At 43.4% G+C, this 23,677-nt stretch overlaps 1 protein-coding gene across 5 annotated transcripts in view; it reads left to right on the top strand.

The window, feature by feature from the left end:
• Nucleotides 1-386: 386 nt before the first annotated feature.
• Nucleotides 387-23,677, top strand: part of SIRT5 (sirtuin 5) — a 54,671-nt gene continuing 31,380 nt past the window's right edge. The window contains exons 1-3 of one of the 5 annotated variants that reach the window (XM_080657764.1): nucleotides 412-447; nucleotides 20,460-20,609; nucleotides 20,753-20,799. Coding sequence is in view for 4 of the 5 variants with exons in the window: in XM_080657761.1 (XP_080513887.1) it covers nucleotides 20,495-20,609 (115 nt within the window). In the remaining variant the exon portion in view is untranslated. Of the gene's footprint in view, nucleotides 1,203-20,459; nucleotides 20,610-20,752; nucleotides 20,800-23,677 lie in introns of all 5 variants that reach the window. The other 4 variants (XM_080657761.1, XM_080657760.1, XM_080657763.1 and 1 more) reach the window with 4 other exon arrangements.

Genomic DNA, 23,677 nt, shown 5'->3' with positions numbered 1-23,677 from the left:
TGGTGGGCTACCCTGGGAACCCAATGAACCATCACTGGAAATTGATGTTCCAGGGAAAGCCCCAACATTTGAAATGTTCTGTCCTGATTTGTGCGATCCAGCTGCAGCTCAAGAGGGAAATAGGTAGTAATTCACGACATCACGACATATCTGGGAAGCTCACAGAGACCAGGCACGGCGCTGTCTCCTCCCTCGCTCCGCCGTCACCCAAACATAGAAAAGCAAAGAAACAAACGTTAATGATGAACAAGACCCGGGACCGGCCCCACCACTCGGGAGCCGGGCCAGGTCTGAGTCTCAAGCAGGCGCCGCTGCAGCCCGCGCAGTTGGGTAGCCCCACCCCGCCGGGTAGCCCCGCCCCGCCCCGCCCCGCCCCGCCCTACCCCACCCCACCGCCTCCGGCCCGCCCCTGCGCCTGGGCGCAGCCGCCGCTGCCGCTTCCTGCAGGTGCGTGTCCGCGGGGCCTCTCTCAGCTCCGGCCTGGGTCCCGCCGACTACGCGCTCCTCCTCGTGCGCAGCTCCCAGTGCGGACCCAGGACGGGGTCGGAGCGCGCATGCGCAGCCCAGTCTCTTCCCTCCCTCTCCCATCCGCACCCCAACCTCACCCCCACCTCCGCGTTCGGGGCTCCCGGCGTCGGCGGTTGGGCGGGGGAGGACGGGCGGGTGCGGGGAGGGGAGCGGCCCGGCCTCTGCGGGAGGGCCTAGAGGCTCCTCGGTCCGGTGTCTTCTGGCCCCGCACTGGGGCAGCTGCTGCACGAGAGACCAGGGAGGGGGCAGGAAGTCAGGCTGGAAAGTAACGCGGCCCGAGCAGGTGGGCTGGTGAGCCACTGTGAGGGGGGCCCGGGAGCCCCTGCGCGGAGCGCCCCCTCTGAGTAATCACCCTGGTCACCGCAGCGTCCGGGTGGCAGAGGATGGGGGCCTGGGGCAGGGCGGTGGCTGTGGGCCTGGAGGAGGGGTCGGATTCGGGACAGCGTTTAAGGTGCAGCTGTCAGGACAGTGACCAGCCTGGCTGCGGGGTGTGAGGTGTGAGAGAGGGAGAAGCCGAGGCCGAGACTTTGCGGGTTGAAGGTCTGGGGACAGTTCGGAGCTTGGCCCTATGGGTGGGAGCCGTCTGTCTGGAGCCCGGGGAGAGGACGGGCATGAGAGAGTTAGGTGGAAAACCAGGCGAGGGTGTCCCCTGGAAGCCAGGAGAAGCAGGAGAGGTGAGCAAATGGGTCGGACACTGGACTTAATCAAGGGTTGACCTGGTGGAGGTCCCCAGTGACCTTGACGGGAGCACGTGGTGGAGGAGGGAGGGGGATGAGTCTGCCAGTGTTGATAGCTTAGGACTGGTGCATTGCATAAATTTAGCTCGTGGGTGTTCAAAAAGTATTTATTGAACGCCTGTGTAAGTTTTTGGAGTTTCTTTGCAATATACTTATCATGTACTTTAATTTTTTGTGTGAACTTTTCTCTTGCATTCCTGATATAACCTTTCATTTATTATATTTTTCAGAATTAGTAGGTTGCCCCTTTTTTTTCACAGGGAACATACAGTTTTCTTTTTTTCTAATTCCATCGGTGAGTTTCAGATTTCACAAGAAAGCCTGGTTACACTGGGGACTGCTATTAGACTAATGTCAGTGTTCAGGAGCCTGTACCACCTCCAGAAAGCTGGTTTGATGAATGAGTTTATTGCCTCCTCTGAGGCTTGCTTCTCCCCCTGAAGATATAATCAAGGCAGAATAATTGGTAGTTTCACCCAGGGCAGTTTTCACCCTGAGGGTTTCTGAAGGGGATAACCTGAGTTCTCCATTGCCCTGTGGCCTTTCCCTTTTCTTCTGGGGACTTGCTTTTACACTTGAACAGGGCTGTGAGCCTGTGGAAGGTAGAACCACTGCCCACCCCGACTCCCCCCCCAGGAAAGCTGATATATGTTGGCACACAGACAATAAAATACTCTGTGGTAGCATCTTTAAAATAGCCTTGTGATCTGAGCATTTCCGATCTTGGAAATAAATTTTTGGTGGCACTGACCAGAAAAGATGTGAACATTTTATTTTCATTCTCTACTTTGCTTTCACATTTACTGAGAGATTTGTAGACCATCTTGTAAATTATCGGGAAATTTGGCAAAACAATTCCTACATTTATTTAAAAATCAATAACGTGAAATGTTGACTAATAAAACTGGTAGTAGAATGGATTTTGTAACCTGGGAGACCAAAATTTTCTCACTGGCTCATTATGTCAGCTACACATTAGATTTTCAGTAATAATTAGTATGATAAAAGATTTGAAATTTAAAAATACACACTTAGAGCATATTTAATTTTATACAGTTCTTGAGTGTGTGTATACGTGTGTGTGTATAATACTTGTATGTCATTAAACATAATTTACATGAGAACTAAAGCTATCTTTACAAAATATTTGCTGATTGCATTGCCTAGGCCTGTGGTCGGCAAACTGTGGCTCGCGAGCCACATGCGGCTCTTTGGCCCCTTGAGTGTGGCTCTTCCACAAAATACCACGGCGTGGGCGAGTCTATTTTGAAGAAGAGGCGTTAGAAGAAGTTTAAGTTTAAAAAACTTGGCTCTCAAAAGAAATATCAATTATTGTACTGTTGATATTTGGCTCTGTTGACTAATGAGTTTGCCGACCACTGGCCTAGGCAAAGGATCTAGAAGCTAGTGATTTTTTGGAAATGTTGAAATATGAGCAAGTAAATCTTTTTTATATTTTTTTACTTTGAGTGGAGTGCTATGGTGAAAGTAATTATTATTACTTAACTAGAGGCCCGGTGCACGAAATTCGTGCACGGTGGGAGGGGGTTGTCCCTCAGCCCAGCCTGCACTCTCTCCAGTCTGGTCTCTCCAATCTGGGACCCCTCAAGGGATGTCCGACGGCCCATTTAGACCCGATCCCAGTAGGCATCTTACAATCCAGGACTGCTGGCTCCCAACTACTCACCTGCCTGCCAGCCTGATCACCCCCTAACTACTCCCCTGCCAGCCTGATTGATGACTAACTGCTCCCCTGCCAGCCTGATTGCCCCTAACTGCCCTCCCATGCAGGCCTGGTCACCCCTAACTGCCCTCCTCTACAGGCCTGGTCCCCCCCAACTGCCCTTCCCTGCAGGCCCGGTCGCCCCCAACTGCCCTCCTCTGCCGGCCTGGTCACCCCTAACTGTCCTCCCCTGCAGGCTTGATCGCCCCCAACAGCCCTCCCTTGCAGGCCTGGTCCCTCCCAACAGACCTCCCCTGCTGGCCATCTTGTGGTGGCCATCTTGTGTCCACATGGGGGCAGGATCTTTGACCACATTGGGGCAGCCATCTTGTGTATTGGAGTGATGGTCAATTTGCATATTACTCTTATTAGGATAGAGGCCTGGTGCATGAGTGGGGGCCAGCTGGTTTGTCATGAAGGGTGTCCTGGGTGAGGGTTCGCTTGGGGCGTGGGGCAGCCTGGGCGAGGGGCCTGTGGTGGTTTGAAGACCAGCCATGCCCCCCGGCGACCCAAGCAGAGGTCCTGGTATCTGGGATTTATTTATCTTCTATAACTGAAACTTTGTATCCTTGGTGGAGGCCAGGGCCGGCCAGGAAGTTTGGCTTCCTCCATCGCTGGGGAAACCCAAGCTTCCTGCTCGCTCTGTGGCCGGAGCAATTTTTGTTGGGATTTATTTATCTCCTATAATTGAAACTTTGTAGCCTTGGTGGAGGCCAGGGCCGGCCAGGAAGTTTGGCTTCCTCCACCGCCCGGGAAACCCAAGCCTCTTGCTCGCTCTGTGGCGAGAGCCATTTTTGTTGGGATTTATTTATTTTCTGTAATTGAAACTTTCTAGCCTTGAGCGAAGGCCAGGGCCAGCCAGAGTGGGTGGAAAGCTTGGCTTCCTCCATTGCCAGGAAAACCCAAGCCTCCTGCTTGCTCCATGGCCAGCTGCCATCTTGGTTGGGTTAATTTGCATACTTGCTCCTGATTGGCTGGTGGGTATGGCTTGTGGGTGTAGTGGAGTGATGGTTAATTTGCATGTTTCTCTTTTATTAGTGTAGACTAGAGGCCTGGTGCACAAAATTCGTGCACAGGGGTGTGTGTCCCTCAGCCCAGCCTGCACCCTCTCCAATCTGGGACCCCTCGAGGGATGTCCGACTGCCCGATCGGGCCTAAACGGGCAGTGGGATATCCCTCTCACAATCCAGGACTGCTGGCTCCCAGCTGCTCGCCTGCCTGCCTTCCTGATTGCCCCTAATTGCTTCTGCCTGCCAGCCTGATCACCCCCTAACCACTCCCCTGCCAGCCTGATTGATGACTAACTGCTCCCCTGCCAGCCTGTTTGCCCCTAACTGCCCTTCCCTGCAGGCCTGGTCACCCCTAACTGCCTTCCTCTGCAGGCCTGGTCACCCCTAACTGCCTTCCCCTGCAGGCCTGGTCCCCCCCAACTACTCTCCCCTGCAGTCCTGGGTCCCCCTCAACTGCCCTTCCCTGCAGGCCCGGTTGCCCCCAACTTCCCTCCTCTGCTGGCCTGGTCACCCCTAATTGCCCTCCCCTGCAGGCTTGATCACACCCAACTGCCCTCCCTTGCAGGCCTGGTCCCTCCCAACTGCCCTCCCCTGCTGGCCATCTTGTGGTGTCCATCTTGTGTCCACATGGGGGCAACCATCTTTGACCACATGGGGGCAGCCATCTTGTGTGTTGGAGTGATGGTCAATTTGCATATTACTCTTTTATTAAATAGGATAGGCCTGGTACATGGGTGGGGGCCAGCTGGTTTGCCCTGAAGGGTGTCCTGGATCAGAGTGGGGGTTCCCTTGGGGCATGGGGCAACCTGGGCGAGGGGCCTGTGGTGGTTTGCAGGCCGGCCACGCCTGCCGGCGACCCAAGCGGAGGCCCTGGTATGTGGGATTTATTTATCTTCTATAATTGAAACTTTGCAGCCTTGAATGGAGGCCTGGGCCAGCCAGGGTGTGTGAAGAGCTTGGCTTCCTCCATTGCCATGGAAACCCAAGCCTCCTGCTCGCTCCCTGGCCACAGCCATCTTGGTTGGGCTAATTTGCATACTCGCTCCTGATTGGCTGTTGGGTGTGGCTTATGGGTGTAGCAGAGTGATGGTTAATTTGCATATTACTCTTTTATTAGTTAGGATAATAAAAACATTTGAGTAAAGAAACTTAGATGAAAAATAGTAACATTTTACCCAGATAATACAAATCTTAATGTTGTCAATCCTTCAATTAAAAATTCCTTAATAATCTGTTTGACAACTCAACAAATTCAAACTCATGTTCACAGTAGAATGAAGAATTGTCTTCACTGCACAGCTCTTCAGCAGATGACCCATCCTTAGATCCTCATGTAGAAGAGTTATACTTATAGCAGCATAGTCAACTGCTTTATGTTGCTGCCTCTGTCCTTGTAAGAGCATCCACACCTATAGTGAATTTTTATAAGAATTTATTTGAGCTCAAACTGATGACATTACCAGAAAGCAAGTTCTCAAATGCTCTGGAGAATGGAGATTTGCAGTTTCTTTTTCTTCTTTTATTTATTGATTCTAGACACAGAGGGGGAGAGAGAAGCATTGATTTGTTGCTTCACTTATTTATACATTCACTGCTTGATTCTTATATGTACCCTGACTGGGGATTTGAACCCACAACCTTGGTATATAGGGATGATGCTCTAACCAACTGAGCTATCCAGTCAGGGCCTGAAGTGTTTTTTTTTAAAATCCTCACCCCAGGATATGTTTTTATTGATATTTTTAGAGAGAGGAAGGAAGAGAGAGATAGAAACTTCGATGTGAGAGAGAAAAATGGACTGGTTGCCTCCTGTATGCACCCCTCAAGGATCAAACCTGCAACCTTTTGGTGTATGGGATGACTCTCCAACCGCCTGAGCCAGCTGGCCAGGACTGCAGTTTCTTTTCTGTATTGAAATTAAAGAAGTAACTAAGGAAAATTACATGAGCAAGATTATATGCTTTCTTGAGGGTGATTATGATTATTTCAAAGGTGTGTTAACCTAGATGCACAAAAACAATGGACAGGTCTTGTTTAAGCCAGAGATAAGCCTCTTACTAAAAAGTTATATGTCCGTAGTGTGACAACCCACCATGACCTGCCTAGTTAGAAATTTATGATGATCAGATCATCCTGTGAGGCTACTTTCTTAGAACCCATTTTTCATCCATACCTTTGTTGATTGGATTTTAATTTTTATCCTCACCAGAGGATATCTTTTCCATTGATTTTTTAAAAATGGTTATCACTTTTCTCATTTTAAAAAAATATTTTTTTAATTTCAGAGAGGAAGAGAGAGGGAAAGAGAGACAGAAACATCAATGATGAGAGAGAATCACCTCCTGCACACCCCACACTGGGGATCGAGCCTGCAACCCGGCATGTTTCCCGACCGAGAATTGAACCGTGACCTTCTAGTTCATAGATCGATGCTCAACCACTGAGCCACACCAGCTGGGCCATTGATTTTTTTTTTTTTTTTAGAGAGTGGAAGGGAGTGGCAGGACAGAGAGAGAGGGAGAGAGAGACATTGATGTGAGAGAAACACATCCATTAGTTGCCTCCTGCACATGTCCCGATTGGGGCTGGGGATGAACCTGCAACTCAGGTATGTGCTCTTGACCGGGAATTAAACCTACAACCCTTTGGTGCACAGGCTGATACTCTAACCACTGAGCGCACCAGCCAGGGCATTGTTGATTGGATTTTAAATCTTTAGGTTCTTAAAAAAAAATATATATATATATATATATATATGTGTGTGTGTGTGTGTGTGTGTGTGTGTGTGTGTGTGTGTGTATTTAAACATACATATAAATAAATATATAAATATATATGTATATATACTAGTATATATATAAACATTTCAGAGAGGGAGAGAGAGAGATAGAAACATCAATAATGAGAGAAAATCATTGATTGGCTGCCTCCTGCTTGGCCCCATTGGGGATCAAGCCTGCAACTTGGGCATGTGCCTTAACTGGGAATTGAACCATGGTTTGATTACTGGTTCATAGCTCCATGCTCAACCACTGAGCCACATCAGCTGGGCTTTAGGATCTTTTAAATTTTTCTTTTTCTTTTGTTTATTTCTCCATTGATATTTAAAGAGAATGGAAGGGAGAGAGAGAGAGATAGACCAAAACATCAATGTGAGAGAGACACATAGATTGGTTTCCTCTAGCACAGCCCTGACTGGGGCTGGGGATGGAGTCTGCAACCGAGATACATGCCCTTGACCAGAATTGAACCCATGACTCTTCAATCCATGGGCCCACACTCAATCCACTGAGCCAAACCAGCTAGCCCTAAATTCTTTTTTAAACAATTTATCTTTATTGTTGAAAGTAATACAGATGTACCCTTTTCCCCCCACTTACCCCTTCCAGCCCCACCCCCTTAGGCCTTCACCACACTATTGTCTGTTTCCATGGGTGATGCATATCCTATATAATAAAAGCCTAATATGCTAAGTGTCTGGTCATCTGGTCATCCATTCAACCAATCAAAGCGTAATATGCTAATGATATGCTAAGGCTGCTCAACTGCTTGCTATGACATGCACTGATCACCAGGGGGCAGACAGTTGACTGGTCAACCAGTCGCTATGACATGCACTGACCACCAGGAAGCAGACAGTCCTACCGGTAGGTTAGCTTGCTGCTGGGGTCCAACTGATCAGGGCTGAGCGAGACAGGTTGGACACACCCTGGAACCCTCCCACAGTCCCTCCCCAGCTGGCCAACCTCCCACATCCCTCCCTGGCTCCTATCGTGCACTGGTGGGGTCCCTTGGCCTGGCCTGTGCCCTCTCGCAATCTGGGGCCCCTCGGGGGATGTGGGAGAGCTGGTTTCAGCCCAAAGGCAGAACGACCAGTAGCTATGACGTGCACTGACCACCAGGGGCCAGACGCTTAATGCAGGAGCTGCCCCCTGGTGGTCAGTGTGCTCCCACAGGGGGAGCACCACTCATCCAGAAGCTGGCTCACAGCTCACGGCTGGCAGTGCTAAGGATGTCCAACTGCCAGCTTAGTCCCGTTCCCCCCGGGAAGCGGGCCTAAGCCATCAGTCGGACATCCGCCAAGGGTTCCCGGACTGCAAGAGGGCACAGGCTGGGCTGAGGGGCCCCCATCCCGAGTGCACGAATTTTGTGCATTGGGCCTCTAGTATGTATATATAAGTTCTTTGGTTAATCTCTCCCCATCCCACCCCCTCACCTCTGCCTTCCCTCTGAGATTTGGCAGTCTGTTTCATGCTTCTATGTCTGTGGATCTATTTTGTTCATCAGTTTATTTTGTTCTTTAGATTCCACATATGAGTTAGATCATGTTATACTTGTCTTTCTCTGACTGGCTTACTTTGTTTAGCATAATGCTTTCCTTGCCCCTCTATGCTATCTCAAAGGGTAAGAGATCCTTTAAATTCTTAATGACTTAAAATCCTACCTTCATGTCTGCCCACGCCAGTGTGGCTCAGCTGCTTGGTCGTTGTCCCAACCACTGAAGGTTGCCAGTTCCATTCCCGGGGCGTATTCCCTGGGTTGTGGCTCCATCCCCCATAGGGGACATGCAGGAAGCACCTGATCAATGCTTTGTACTCACACTGATGTTTTGGGCTCTCTCCCTCTCCCTTCCTCTCTCTAAAAATCAATTTAAAAGCCCCCAGTGTGGCTCTGTTGCTTGAGCATAGTTTCATGAACTAAGAGGTCACCAGTTAGGCCTGGCTGGTGTTGCTCAGTGGTTGAGTGTTGACCTATAAACCAGGAGGTCACAGTTCAATTCCAGGTCTGGGCACATGCCCAGGTTGTGGGCTCGATCTCCAGTGTGAGGCATGCAGGAGGCAGCCAATTGATGTTTTTCTCCCTCTCCCTTCCTCTATCTAAAAAAAAACACATTTAAAATATCAATAAAATATTTTTAAATGTAATTTTAAAACCAAAAAATCCTACCTTCATGTCTGAGAAAAAAATATGACAGTATTCAGGAGTTACTCAGAATTCTTTGATCATAAATGGGGATGTTTGCTAACATTTAAAATTAACAGAAGAGCCCTAACCGGTTTGGCTCAGTGGATAGAGCGTCGGCCTGTGGACTGAAGGGTCCCAGGTTCGATTCCAGTCAGGGGCATGTACCTTGGTTGCGGGCACATCCCCGGTGGGAGGTGTGCAGGAGGCAGCTGATCGATGTTTCTCTCTCATCGATGTTTCTAGCTCTCTATCCCTCTCCCTTCCTCTCTGTAGAAAATCAATAAAATTTATTTTAAAAAAATAATAATAAAAAATAAAACAGAAGAAAAAAATTTCTAGATCAAATTAATGTCTCCTAATTAAAATATTAGAAAGCAATAGTGGAATCCAACATCTTTGGGAGAAATAACTAAAGACATATATTAAGTTCAAAATGATAACGTAGTAACTTCATGCAACATGTAAGGAGCTTTTAGTAAGTTAGACAGTATTGAGTACTTTAATCTCCACAGTTTTCAAGATGTGCACGTTTAACAATATCATCTATGACAGTATCTTAAAGCCTCAAATGGATCTGAGAAAACTGCTTTTCTTTTTATTTAACTTTATTGTTGAAAGTATTACAGATGTCCCCTTTTCTCCCCCATTGACCCACTTCATCCCACTCCACATATCCCCTCCCCAGGCCTTCCCATCACTAGTGTCTGTCCATGGGCTATCCAGTGGTCGGCAAACTGCGGCTCGCGAGCCACATGCAGCTCTTTGGCCCCTTGAGTGTGGCTCTTCCACAAAATACCATGGCCTGGGCGAGTCTATTTTGAAGAAGTGGCGTTAGAAGAAGATTAAGTTTAAAAATTTGGCTCTCAAAAGAAATTTCGATCGTTGTACTGCTGATATTTGGCTCTGTTGACTAATGAGTTTGCCGACCACTGGGCTATGCGTATATGTTCTTTGGGAAAACGTATGCATATAAATTCTTTGGGGAAAAAAACCCTTTTCTTGATAATTATTGAAGCTAGGTGATAGAACAATAACTCCTATTTTTGTAGATGTTTAAATTTTCCCATAATTAAACTATAGTAACACCTTATTTATTACTAAGGTATTCCAATAATTAATTTTTGCAAACAAATTGAAGCTTGCCAAAAGTTTATCATGCCCCTGCTGGTTGAAAATCATGCCAAGCTATTTTCTCCCATGGGGTGATTTTCATGATGGTTGGGCATTCCAATGTTACAGTCTACAAGCTGCTCACCAGAGTGGCCTTCCTGGCGGTGGCGTCTGAATCTGCCCACCGTCTCCACTGGTAACCAGTCAGCCAAGGGCCTTTTCTGGCTCTGACCTACATTCTCTGAGAAAATGACTCCAAGCAGCCAGAGGCTCTTGTCCCCTGAAGTGTCCTGGGAACCAACACTACCCCATTTTTCTCTTCGGTATTCCAATCTTCTCTTTCAGTTTTTTGTTTTTTGGTTTTTTGTTTTTTGTTTTTTAGTTTTTTTCAGAGACAGGTTACAATGAAAATTTGTTGACATGCTTTCTTCTTGTCATTATTAAGTGAGGTTTATTGAAATACAATTTATATACTATAAAATTCACCCTTTTATAAAGTTCTATGAGATTTGAAAAACAAGCACAAAATAAAGACAGAATTTTTCATTGCTTTTTTTTTTATTAAGGTATTACATATATGTCCTTATTCCCCCATTGCTCCCCATGCCACCACTCATGCCCTCACCCCCCTGGTGTCTGTGTCCATTTGGTTAGGCTTATATGCATGCATACAAGTCCTTTGGTTGATCTCTCCTCCTTACCCCCACCCTCCCCTACCTTCCCTCTGAGGTTTGATGGTCTGATCGATGCTTCTCTGTCTCCGGATCTGATTTTGTTCATCAGTTTATGTTGTTCATTATATTCCACAAATGAATGAGATCATGTGATATTTATCTTTCATTGCCTGGCTTATTTCGCTTAACATAATGCTCTCCAGATCCATCCATGCTGTTGAGAATGGTAAGAATTCCTTCTTTTTTATAGCAGCGTAGTATTCCATTGTGTAGATGTACCACAGTTTTCTAATCCACTCATCTGCTGATGGGCACTTAGGCTGTTTCCAAATCTTAGCTATGGTGAATTGTGCTGCTATGAACATAGGGGCGCATATATCCTTTCTGATTGGTGTTTCTAGTTTCTTGGGATATATTCCTAGAAGTGGGATTACTGGGTCAAATGGGAGCTCCATTTTAGTTTTTTGAGGAAACTCCATACTGTCCTCCACAGTGGCTGCACCAGTCTGCATTCCCACCAGCAGTGCAAAAGAGTTCCTTTTTCTCCGCATCCTCGCCAACACTTGTCGTTTGTTGATTTGTTGATGATAGCCATTCTGACAGGTGTGAGATGGTACCACATTGTCGTTTTGATCTGCATCTCTTGGATGATTAGTGACTTTGAGCATGTTTTCATATTCTCTTGGCCTTCCTTATGTCCTCTTTTGAAAAGTTCTTAGGTCCATTGCCCATTTTTTGATTGGGTTGTTTATCTTCCTTTTGTTAAGTTGTATGGGTTCCCTGTAAATGTTGGAGATTAAATCCTTATCAGTGATAACATTGGCACATATGTTCTCCCATGCAGTGGGCTTTCTTGTTGTTTTGTTGAAGGTTTCTTTTGCTGTGCAAAAGCTTTTTATTTTGATGTAGTCGCATTTGTTTATTTTCTCTTTAGTTTTCATTGCCCTAGGAGCTGTATCAGTGAAGATATTTCTTCGGCATATGTCTGAGATTTTGCTGCCTGTGGATTCCTCTAATATTTTTATGGTTTCCCTTCTTATGTTTAAGTCCTTTATCCATTTTGAGTTTATTTTTGTATATGGTGTAAGTTGGTGGTCTAGTTTTTTTTTTTTTTTTTGCATGTATCTGTCCAATTTTCCCAACACCATTTACTGAAGAGACTGTCTTGAGTCCATTGTATGTTCTTGCCTCCTTTGTCAAATATTAATTGAGCATAGTCAATTTCTGGGTTCTCTATTCTATTCCATTGGTCTATATGTCTGTTCTTGTGCCAGTACCAGGAAGTTTTGAGAACAGTGGCTTTGTAATACAGCTTGATATCTGGTATTGAGATTCCTCCTACTTTGTTCTTCTTTGTCAGGATTGCTGCAGCTATTTGGGGTCTTTTTTTATTCCAGATGAATTTTTGGAGAGTTTGTTTGAGGTTTGTGAAATATGCCGTTGGTATTTTAATGGGGAGTGCATTGAATCTATAGATTGCTTTGGGTAGTATGGACATTTTAATGATGTTGATTCTACCAATCCATGAACACAGTATATTCTTCCATCTGTTTATGTCTTCCTCCATCTCTTTTTTTCAGTGTCCTGTAGTTTTCCGAGTACAGTTCTTTTACCTCCTTAGTTAAGTTTATTCTTAGGTATCTTAATTTTTTTGGTGGGATGATAAGTGGAATTGCTTTTTTAATCTCTCTTTCTGTAAGTTCGCTATTGGTGTATAAAAATGCCATAGATTTCTTGGCGCTAATTTTGTAACCTGCTACATTGCTGAATTCATTTATTAAGTCTAATAATTTTTTGATGGAGTCTTTAGGGTTTTCTATGTACAGTATCATGTCATCTGTGAATAATGACAGTTTTACATCTTCTTTTGCAATTTGGATGCCTTTTATTTCTTCTTCTTGTCTAATTGCTATTGCTAGCACTTCCAATACTATGTCAAACAGGAGTGGTGAAAGTGGTGAACGTGGACATCCCTGTCTCGTTCCTGTTCTTAGGTGAAATGGTTTTAGTTTTTGCCCATTGAGTATGATGTTGGCTGTAGGTTTGTCATCTAAGGCTTTTATTATGTTGAGGTATGATCCCTCTATTCCCATTTTGCTGAGGGTTTTTATCAAGAAAGGGTGTTGGATTTTGTCAAATGCTTTCTCTGCATCAATTGATATGACTATGTGATTTTTATCTCTCAATTTGTTTATGTGATATATCACACTTATTGATTTGCGGATATTGTACCATCCTTGCATCCCCGAGATAAATCCTACTTGGTCATGGTGTATGATCTTTCAGATGTAATGCTGGATCCAATTTGCTAGAATTTTGTTGAGGATTTTGGCATCTACGTTCATGGGGGATATTGGCCTGTAATTCTCTTTCATTGTGTTGTCTTTATCTGGTTTTGGTATTAGGGTAATGCTGGCTTCATAGAAAGAGCTTGGAAGTGTGCCTTCCTCTTGAATTTTTTGGAATAGTTTGAGGAGGATAGATTTTAGTTCTTTGAATGTTTGGTAAAACTCCCCTGTGAAGCTGTCTGGCTCTGGGCTTTTGTTTGCCGGAAGCTTTTTGATGACTGCTTCAATTTCCTCCGTAGTTATTGCCTATTGAGATTTTTAGATTCTTCCTGATTGAGTTTTGGAAGGTTGGATTTTTCTAGGAATATGTTCATTTCCTCTAGGTTGTCGGAATAGAGTTGTTCATAGTATTTTTTTAAAATATATTTTATTGATTTTTTACAGAGAGGAAGGGAGAGGGATAGAGAGTTAGAAACATCGATGAGAGAGAAACATTGATCAGCTGCCTCTTGCACACCCCCTACTGGGGATGTGCCCGCAACCAAGGTACATGCCCTTGACTGGAATCGAACCTGGGACCTTTCAGTCCGCAGGCCGACGCTCTATCCACTGAGCCAAACCAGTCAGGGCGTTCATAGTATTTTTTAACAATCCTTTGTATTTCTGTGGGGTCTGTTGTTATTTCGCCTCTTTCATTTCTGATTTTGTTTATTTGGGTCCTCTCTCTTTGCTACTTGGTGAGCCTGGCTAGAGGTTCATCAATCTTGTTTATCCTTTCAAAGAACCAGCTCTTGGTTTCATTGATATTTTGTATTTTTTTTGTTTTGTTTTGTGGTGTTTTTTTTTTTTTGTTTGTTTGTTTGTTTTTGGTCTCTATGTCATTTATTTATGCTCTGATCTTTATTATCTCCTTCCTTCTGCTCACTCTGGGCTTTTCTTGTTGCTCTCTAATTCTTTAAGTTGTAGAGTTAGATGATTTATTACCATTTTTGTTTTTGTTTTTTGAGGTAGGCCTATAGAGCTATAAACTTCCCTCTCAGGACTGCTTTCACTGTGTCCCATAGATTTTGGATTTTTGTGTTTTCATTGTCATTCATTTCCAGGATGTTTTTAATTTCTTCTTTGATCTATTTGGTAACCCAATCATTGTTTAATTGCATGCTATTCAGCTTCCAAGTGTTTGAATTTTTTTGATTGTTTTTATTATAGTTTATTTCTAATATTATGCCATTGTGGTCTGAGAAAATGCTTGTTATGATTTCAATCTTCTTGAATTTGGAGAGACTTTGCCTGTGACCCAATGTGTGGTCTATCTTTGAAAATGTCCCATATGCACTTGAGAAGAATGTATATTCCATGGCTTTGGGGTAAAAAGTTTTAAAGATGTCAGTTAATTCCATCCGATCTAGTGACTCATTTAGGATTGCTGTTTCTTTGCTGATTTTTTGTCTAGAGGATTTATCCAGTGATGTCAGTGGTGTATTAAAGTCCCCTAATATGATTGTATTGTTGTCGATCTCTCCCTTGTTATCTCCCAGAAGTTTTTTTATGTATTTGTGTGCTCCTGCTTTGGGTGCATATGTTTACCAGGGTTATATCCTCTTATTGTATCGATCCCTTTAGTATTATGAAGTGGACTTCCTTATCTCTTGCTATGGCCTTCACTTTGAGGTCTATTTTGTCAGATATAAGTATTGCTACACTAGCTTTTTTTTTTCATTTCCATTTGCTGAAAGATATTTTTCCATCCCTTCACTTTCAATCTGTGTGAGTCCCTTGATCTGAGGTAGGTCTCTTGTAGACAGCATATATATGGGTCATGTTTTTTTATCCATTCAAAAGACTTGATGTCTTTTGTTTAGTCTGTTTACCTTTAAAGTTATTATTGATAGGTACTTGTTTGTAGCCATTTTCATTTTTTGTGCCTGTGTTCCTTCTTCCCTTTTTATTTCTTCTTTTTACACCAGTCCCTTTAGCATTTCTTGCATTGCTGACTTGGTAGTGATAAACTCCCTTAGCCTTTTTTTGTCTGTGAAGCTCCTTATTTCCCCTTCTATTTTGAATGATAGCTTTGCTGGATAGAGTATTCTTGGATTTAGTCCCTTGCTTTGCATCACTTTGTAAATTTCCTTCCATTCCTTTCTGACCTGATGTGTTTCTGTTGAGAAATCATTTGATAATCTAATGGGAGATCCCTTGTAGGTAACTTTCTGTCTCTCTCTTGCAGCCTTTAAGATTCTCTCTTTGTCCTGAAAGTTTGCCATCGTAATTACGATGCGTCTTGTTGTGGGTCTTTCTGGGTTCATCTCTGTGCTTGTGTGATTTTTTTCTTCTCCACATTAGGGCAGTTTTCTGACAATATTTCTTCAAATAGGTTTTCTAATCCTTGTTCCTCTTCCTGTCATTCTGGCACCCCTATTTTTCATTGCTTTAAAAAAGTTCCCTGGGCCTCCTTACCTCCTCCCTCCCCAGGACCCTGAAAACCACAGATCTGATTTCTGTACTTACAGTTTTGCCTTTTCAGAATATCATATAAATGGGATGCATTTAAAATCTTGCTCCTGGCATATGTCATCAGTTTGGCTCACACAAACTCTTATAAATATTTATTCTCTACAGGTTTGGATATTTCTTACCTTGACATTATATACTGGAAAGGGCATGGTGATGAAATTGACAAAAGGGTGCAAATGTAAACGTGGTTGGAAGAGACTTCTCTAAGGAAATGATATTTAAGCTGAGATGTAATGCATGGAAAGGGCCAAGGGAAGAGTATAATGGCAAAAAGAAAATCAGGTACAGAGGACCTGAGCAGAGACTAAATAAGGGTGTGGTAGGCAACACATTGAGTGCAGAAACAGATATGAGAAGTGAGTTATAGTCTATTTAACCCTACATTATAGAGATTTGCAGAAATGTAATCAATACCACTCCTTTAAGTACATTTTTGTTATTGTTGAAAATATAGGGTTTTTTTAAAATAAAAATATGTAATGGGTTAAAAAAAGAATATCTCAATGGTCTCAAACATGTAGTGTTTCACTTAGTATAATGCTTATCTTTCTTTTTTTAAAGAAATCTTTCTTTTGAAATATTTTTAGGTTTATAGAAATGTTGCAAATATAGTACACAGAGTTCCCATATACTATTTACCCAACTTCCCCTAAGGCTAATATCTGACATAATTACAGGACAGTGGTCTGAACTAGGACATTTACATCTTATATAGTACTATTAACTAATTTTCAGACTTGATTCAAATTTTGTCAGTTCTCTCACTAAAGATCTTTTCCAAGTTTTGAATCCAATCTAGGATATCACATTGCATTTAGTTGTCTTGTCTCTGCAGTCTCCAACCTGGGACAAGTCCCCAGTCTTTATCTTTCATAACCTTGATAATGTTTTTAAAGAGTATTAGCCAGTTTTGCTATAGAATGACCCTCAATTGGGATTTTTCTGATGCTTTCTTATAATTAAATTGAGCTCATGCATTTTTTTGGGGAAATACAACACAAATGATGTTTCGCCCTTCTCATTGCATCCTATCAGGAGGGTACATGAAGACATGAAGTCAGTGTCTTATTACTGGGGGATTGACTTTGACTACTTGGTTAAGATAGTGTCTACCAGGTCTTTTCACTGCAGGTTACTATTATCTAATATTTTAAAAATTCATCCATGTTGTTTTATGTATTAGCAGTTGGTTCTTTTATTGCTGAACAGTATTTCATTGCATGGATAAACCACAATTTGTTTACCCATTTATACATTGATGGACATTTGATTTTTTTCCAGTTTTTGGCCTGGCAGTATCTCATAGGCCTTGGTGTTCTCCTATTAAACATAAATAATTTCACAGAACACCAACATCAAACAAGGCTACCCTGCGACTGTGGTGAATTTCGACAAAAATAAGATAGCTCCATAATGTCTAAACCTAGATTAAAACAAAAACATGTCTAAACCACAAAAATGACAAGACATTCTCCTATTCTGGCTAATACGAGGGCCTGCTATATTGACTAATCATAGCTCTAGCCTCACTTCACTCCTTTCACCTTTTAGATAAGATTCAGTAAAATATTTAATCAAGGTATCCTTTTTGCTGACAGCATCCAATCAAGAATAAAGCCTCACTTCTTTGAACCCTCCCCAACCTTAGCTAACACAAGCCCAAATTCTGTAAGAAATCCTTTCTAACACTGTTCCTGAGATGCCCTGCAGTTCTTCATGGTTGCTTTTCTCTCCTTGCAACTTGTTCAACTACAAACGTGTTCCTAGTCTTTTGCTGCAAAGCATTGACAATGCAAACAATATATAAACACATATATTGAAAATCCTTACTTCCACTCTTGTCTACATATATTCTATTTCTCATCCCACCCGCAATTTATTTTTACTAATTTCCTGGTAATTCTTCCATTAAGAAATATATAAATGGAAATAAGTACTGTGGTATATACTCACATTCCCTTCCCTTTCTCTCACACAACTTTGCACCTGACTTTTCCCCCACATCATTATTTTTTGGAGATCTCTATCAGATTAGAGAGAATATCTTTATTCTGCTTTTTTAAAAATGTGAAATTTGAATATTGGAATGACTTACGGAATTAAATAATCTGATTTGGCACCAACAGGTTTTTGAACCTCATCTTCCAAACATTTATTTCTAATCTCTGTGCCTATCTTCTGCTCTGCTGATACCAACACTCACTTCGAAAGCCAATAAACTGTCTGCTTATAAATACTGCATCAACCAGCAAATCACATTTAATTGGACTTTGTTCATTTGTGTTTTAAAAAATTTTAGTGAAATACACAAAGTTTGCCCCCTTAATCATTTTTATGGGTACAGTTCAATAGTGTTAAGTACATTCACTTATAACCCAGCTCCAGAACTCTTGCAAAACTGAAATCCTATATTCATTAGTAATTTTAAAACTTTTATAGTTTACAGACAGTAAAATTAACCTTCTTTAGTGTTGAGTTTTATGGGTTTTGACAGGCACAGTCCTGTAACTACCACCATAATCAAGATATAGAACAATTCCATTGCCTTATAAAGCCCGCATGGCCCTTTGTGTATTCAGTCTTCCCTGCTAGGGCAACCATGGATATGTTTTCTATCTCCATGGTTTTGTCTAGTCTAGAATGTCATGTAAGTAGAATCATACATAAATTCTTTTATATAGTAGCCATGTTGTACATTGTGAATGTGCCATTATGTCATCCCTTGCCGATGGACATTAAGGTTATTTCTAGTCTCTTGCTGTTAATCACAATGGTCTAAAGAACAACCCTGTAGATATGTCATTTTGGATGTATGTGAGTCTGACTGTTATAAAAATGTCCAGACTTAGAATTAATAGGTCAAAGGGAAATTGCATTTATAATTTTGATAGGTTGTTTTCCAAAGGGATTGTAAAGTTTTAGAAAATGTTATTTTTCTATTTTTCCTTTAATCCTGAGTTCTTCCAACAATTTGACCCGGTTAGATAGCAGTCAGCTCTGCCAGTACCATTTTGATGGCATTGATCCAAATATTGTCTTTCTCTGTGTCTCCTTTTCTTTTATAAAATTTCTCAGTAATAGATATTTACTAAATGTGCTTTAAGACAGAAGTTTTTTGACATGATGTCACTTTTATCCTGTTTATTGTCATAAAAATATCTTTTCTGCTTCAGTTCTCAGAATTTACATTCTTATAGAACAGTATTTTAACCAAAAAATGACAGGCCAATGGTTTTCACACCTTTTTAAAAGGAGCTGAACCTGTGTTTCAAATGAATTCTCACATCTAATCCCTTCTCAAGCTTGTAAGCAGGTTCTCAAATTTGAACATCAGAATCACTTGGACACAAATGTGGGCCCCCATCCCCAAAGTGTCTGATTCATGGGCCTGGGGTGGAGCCCAAGACTTTGCATTTCTAATAAAATATCAGGTGGTTCTGGGGAACCACACATGAGAACCACTGCTCCAGGGCACGTAGGTGCTCTTGAAAACCAATTGAAAACAGCTGAATACCACGAAGATCTGACACTAAAAATTATTGTAAAGGCCTTCATATCCTATCTAATAAAAGAGTAATATGCAAATTAACCATCACTCCGCTACGCCCACAAGCCATAGCCAATCAGGAGCGAGTATGCAAATTAACCCCAACCAAGATGGCTGCAGCCACGGAGAGAGCAGGAGGGAGGCTTGGGTTTCCCCAGCGATGGAGGAAGCCAAGCTTTCTGCACACCCTGGCCGGCCCAGGCCTCCGCTTAAGGCTACAAAGTTTCAATGATAGAAGATAAATAAATCCCAACAAAAATGACGGCAGCCACAGAGCTGGAGAGAGCAGGAGGTTAGGGTTGCCCCCAGTGATGGAGGAAGCCAAGCTTTCCGCACAGGCCTCCACTTAAGGCTACAAAGTTTCAATTATAGAAGATAAATAAATACCAACAGAAATGGCTGCCGCCATGGAGGGAGCAGAAGGCTTGGCTCCGCTCCAGGCTACAAAGTTTCAATTGTAGAAGATAAATAAATCCCAGATACCAGGGCCTCCGCTTGGGTCGCTGGGGGTGTGTGGCCAGCCTGCAAACCACCACAGGCCCCTCGCCCAGGCCACCCCACACCCCAAGGGAACCTCCACCCTGATCCCGGACACCCTTCAGGGCAAATCAGCTGGCCCCTACCCATGCACCAGGCCTCTATCCTATCTAATAAAAGAGTAATATGCAAATTGACCATCACTCCAACACACAAGATGGCTGCCCCCATGTGGTCAAAGATCCTGCCCCTATGTGGACACAAGTTGGCCACCACAAGATGGCCAGCAGGGGAGGTCTGTTGGGAGGGACCAGGCCTGCAAGGGAGGACAGTTGTGGGTGATCAGGCCAGCAGGGGAGGGCAGTTGGGAGGGACTAGGCCTGTAAGGGAGGGCAGTTGTGGGTGATCAGGCCAGCAGGGGAGGGCAGTTGGGAGGGACCAGGCCTGCAAGGGAGGGCAGTTGGGGGTGATCAAGCCTGCAGGGGAGGGCAGTTAGGGGTGACCAGGCTGGCAGAGGAAGGAAGTTGGGGGCAAACAGGCTGGCAGGGGAGCAGTTAGGCATCAATCAGGCTGGCAGGGGAGTGGTTAGGGGGTGATCAGGCTGGCAGGCAGAAGTGGTTAGGGGCAATCAGGAAGGCAGGCAGGCGAGCAGTTGGGAGCCAGCAGTCCTGGATTGTGAGAGGGATGTCCGACTGCCCGTTTAGACCCGATCCCACCGAGGGGTCCCAGATTGGAGAGGGTGCAGGCTGGGCTGAGGGACACCCCCTCCCATGCACAAATTTTGTGCACCCGGCCTCTAGTATAATATATGCATATATATAATGTATATTTGTGAAATACAAGTATTTTCTGATGGTTTCTATTTGTTTTTGTGATTTTTCTAAAGTCCATCTCAAGAATTAATACTATAAAGAAAACCTGATGGGACTTCTCCAGATTGTCCCCAGCCGATTAATTTCCCAACTGTATTGTGGATTGAAGTCTCCAGTTGCCACAGGAACCAAGATTTGCCTAACAATGACTCGTCCAAGTTCAAGTAGGTCTTTCTTGCCTGCCATCTCCTCATCTCTAATGGAATTTGAAGTACCTGAAAGTTACTACACTTTGAAGGGGATGTTTATATTGAAGTGGGTGCTGGGCAAGATTTTGGAGGAGGCCATTCTGTCCTTTTCTCCTTAGGTAAGCCCCTTCCAAGACAGGTCAGAGATGATCTCTTAACAGTTAAGGTAAGTCCATTTAAGACTTTGTTGCTTCTCATAAAATATTTGCACTTAAGCCTTTCACACATGATTTGTATTTTAAACCTTTCATCTCTCTGCAGGGGAGAAAAGCTGATAATTGTCCTACAGGGTAATATCAGATTAAATTTTTTACTGTACAGAAATGATTTGTATCTCTAATCAAACACAGGTTTGGCTGCCTGCAGCAACCAAAGCCAAACTTGTAAGACAGGTGCTGGTGAGAAGGAAAGAGGTTTATTCAAGTGCCGGCAACCTGAGAAGATGGGGGATTCTCATCCCAAAGATCATCTTAACATCTCAGTGCAGGCAGAGGTCTTTATTAGGAGAGAGAGGAAAAGCAGGACAAAGAAATCAGGGGTAGGTGGGGTTGAAAGTTCTCTATATGTAAGTAAGCACAGTCCATTCCCAATGATTATCTTAAAGCTGGTCAACTGGAGGTCATTTTTATGGTTGAGAGTAAGCAAGTCTTCTGGAGCCAGAATGTCCTTCCCTGAAGCTAGTTCCTGTAATATGCTCAAAAGGCTGTTAGCAATTTATGGCAGGCATGACAAACCTGGCCTTTGTTTTAAGGCATTACATCCTCTTCCTTGATTTGGGGAAAATTATATGTTATTTAATCAAGAAGGTTATTTTGTTGATTAGCATAAGATTTCATGTATCCTCTGTAAATCTCTACCTGACAAAAACCTTCAAGTTAACATATCTGGGCCCTTCTTCTGTAGTGGGTATAGAGTTTAACAGATTTATATAATAAATGATCCCTTGGTGGGCCTGTTAAACAGTTCTTCAATGTGGCATTGAAAGGCCAAGTTGAACTCTTTTTGCCTCATTTTCAACTTTTGGATAACTTTGCTAATACTACAAGTCTGCTGAATTGTAATAATACCTCCTTACATTTTTCCCAATCTCAGGAACAGTAAAGAGCCCAAATAACCCAGTCCTACTCAGCTGTCCAACCCCTTGGTGTTCACAGCTATGCAGGACAGGCTGCTAGAGGCTGTGGTGGGAGCCAGAAGCATGTGCTTGACAAAAAGTGGGCCACCTGGGTCTGAAACTACAAAACATGCTGGTGTATTTTCCTTTAGTAGTTAGGAAATGTTGTCTATAATAAGATTTCACACAGCTTTAATATTATTATAGCTTACATTTTGTTTTCCAAAAACCAAACCTGAGTTGACTTTTTTATCTGTTTCTAGAAATTGCTTAAAGTGGTACCTTAGTAGAAGTCACTCTGACCTGGGAATCTATTCAACAGAAGGATGACAGACTTTACATTTGACGTAGAAAAGTCATTCTGAGCGGGGGAAAGTTTTATGGGTGAACTTTGAAGTCCTTAAATATGTTTGTATGGTTCAACCCAGTAGTTATATAAATAGTTCCAAGATGTAGTTAGCATCTTGTTCTCTCAGGGGATAGATCAGACTACAAACTCTGATCCACTCAGATTAGATTTTTTTTCAGACATATTCTTGGTTGGACAGCTTTAGCAGGCCTTATTTTTCACATCAGTCCATTTCTGAAAGGGATGTGAGGGTAGGCAGAGTGTTAACATCGCTGGCAGGTAGTTGGGCTGGTTATACCTAAAGGCAGCAGTGTCCCTGAATCATCTTCATTCTTTTGAGCCTTGCTGTGGGAAAAGTGATCCCAGAGAGCTCCAGGAATGTGGCCGGAAGGAAGCTGGAGCCTCTGCTTTTCTGTTTCTGGAACCAGTTCCATCTCTTAGTGTGTGCTCAGTCAGCCCAAGGGTTAACCTTGGTTGCCATTGGAAGACCAGAAAGTCCACTCCATCAGCTGTGGAACTCACTTGCGTTTTTGCTGAACTTTTCTGTTAGCACAGGTTGGCCGCTCCTAAATGTCTGCTTTGTGGCCCAGGCCAGCCCCAGGCAATGCTGGTCTGCCACTTGCTTTTCCAGGTAGAGGGTAGAGAGGGAGTCTCACTTCTCCCTAAAGTTTATGCTCAGCTCTGTACGGCTTATATGTGGCCTGCTGGAGCTACAGCACTTATCCCTCTCATGAGGGCCTAACACTTACCCCTTGCATGAGGGCCTGCAGAGTCGCATTTTGGTGTCCCTTGTTAGGGTGTCATAATGCCGGGGTTCTTTTCCCAGCCTTACAAAGGGTTCAGCATTCTGGAGAAAGGGGCTGCGCGTAGATGATTAAAGAGTCCGGAGACAAAAGATATTTTTGAAAGGCATTGGGGGTCAGAAGAGCTTCAGCTAAAAGGAACTGAAGACTCTACCTTGACCAAAGATCCTGCTTTTATTAAACACAATTTGTCCCAAGGCAAGGTGGAAATATACACTTCAAAGGGTAAGGTATCAAAGGGTATTGTCAGTTTGGGGAATAGCCTACAGCTGTTCAGGTGTTTGGCCAACAGGAGGCAATAAAATGCCCTAAGCTGTCTGGCAGTTAACAATCCCATTCAGGTTTGGGGGAAGTGCCTTTTAGCCGTTTCCAACAGGTAAACTACATACGTGGCTCACCCTTGTTGAGCCGCCCAAGCTTCACCAACCTTTTGGTAAAACTCTTGTAATTATTACTTGCTGGAATTGGTTCTCGGCATCTCACCCTTTTTGATTTTTTAAATTTAACAAGAATGTATGTTTTAAGATTTTTAAATTCAATGGAAAGGACAGAGTTCTATGAAGTCCCTTTAAATTGCTGTCAGGCATTAAAGGAATTAGCCTGCAGTTCGGTTTCTTTCTTTTGAGTCCCAATTTCAATGTCCAGCAGTTCCTTATGTGTACATGTCAGCAAGATATTTCAGTTCTGGATGGTGGACAAACGGTGGCAATGCAGGTCTGACCCTCTCTGGTTTGATCCTGGGCAACCTGCTGCGATGCACAGCTGCTGACTGCTAGCA

The sequence above is a fragment of the Plecotus auritus genome (assembly GCF_963455305.1).
Source record: "Plecotus auritus genome assembly, chromosome: 2".
In the NCBI taxonomy this organism is placed as follows: Eukaryota; Metazoa; Chordata; class Mammalia; order Chiroptera; family Vespertilionidae; genus Plecotus; species Plecotus auritus.
The sequence above is the reverse complement of the archived record's forward strand: the minus strand, read 5'-3'. Positions and strand labels throughout refer to the sequence as shown.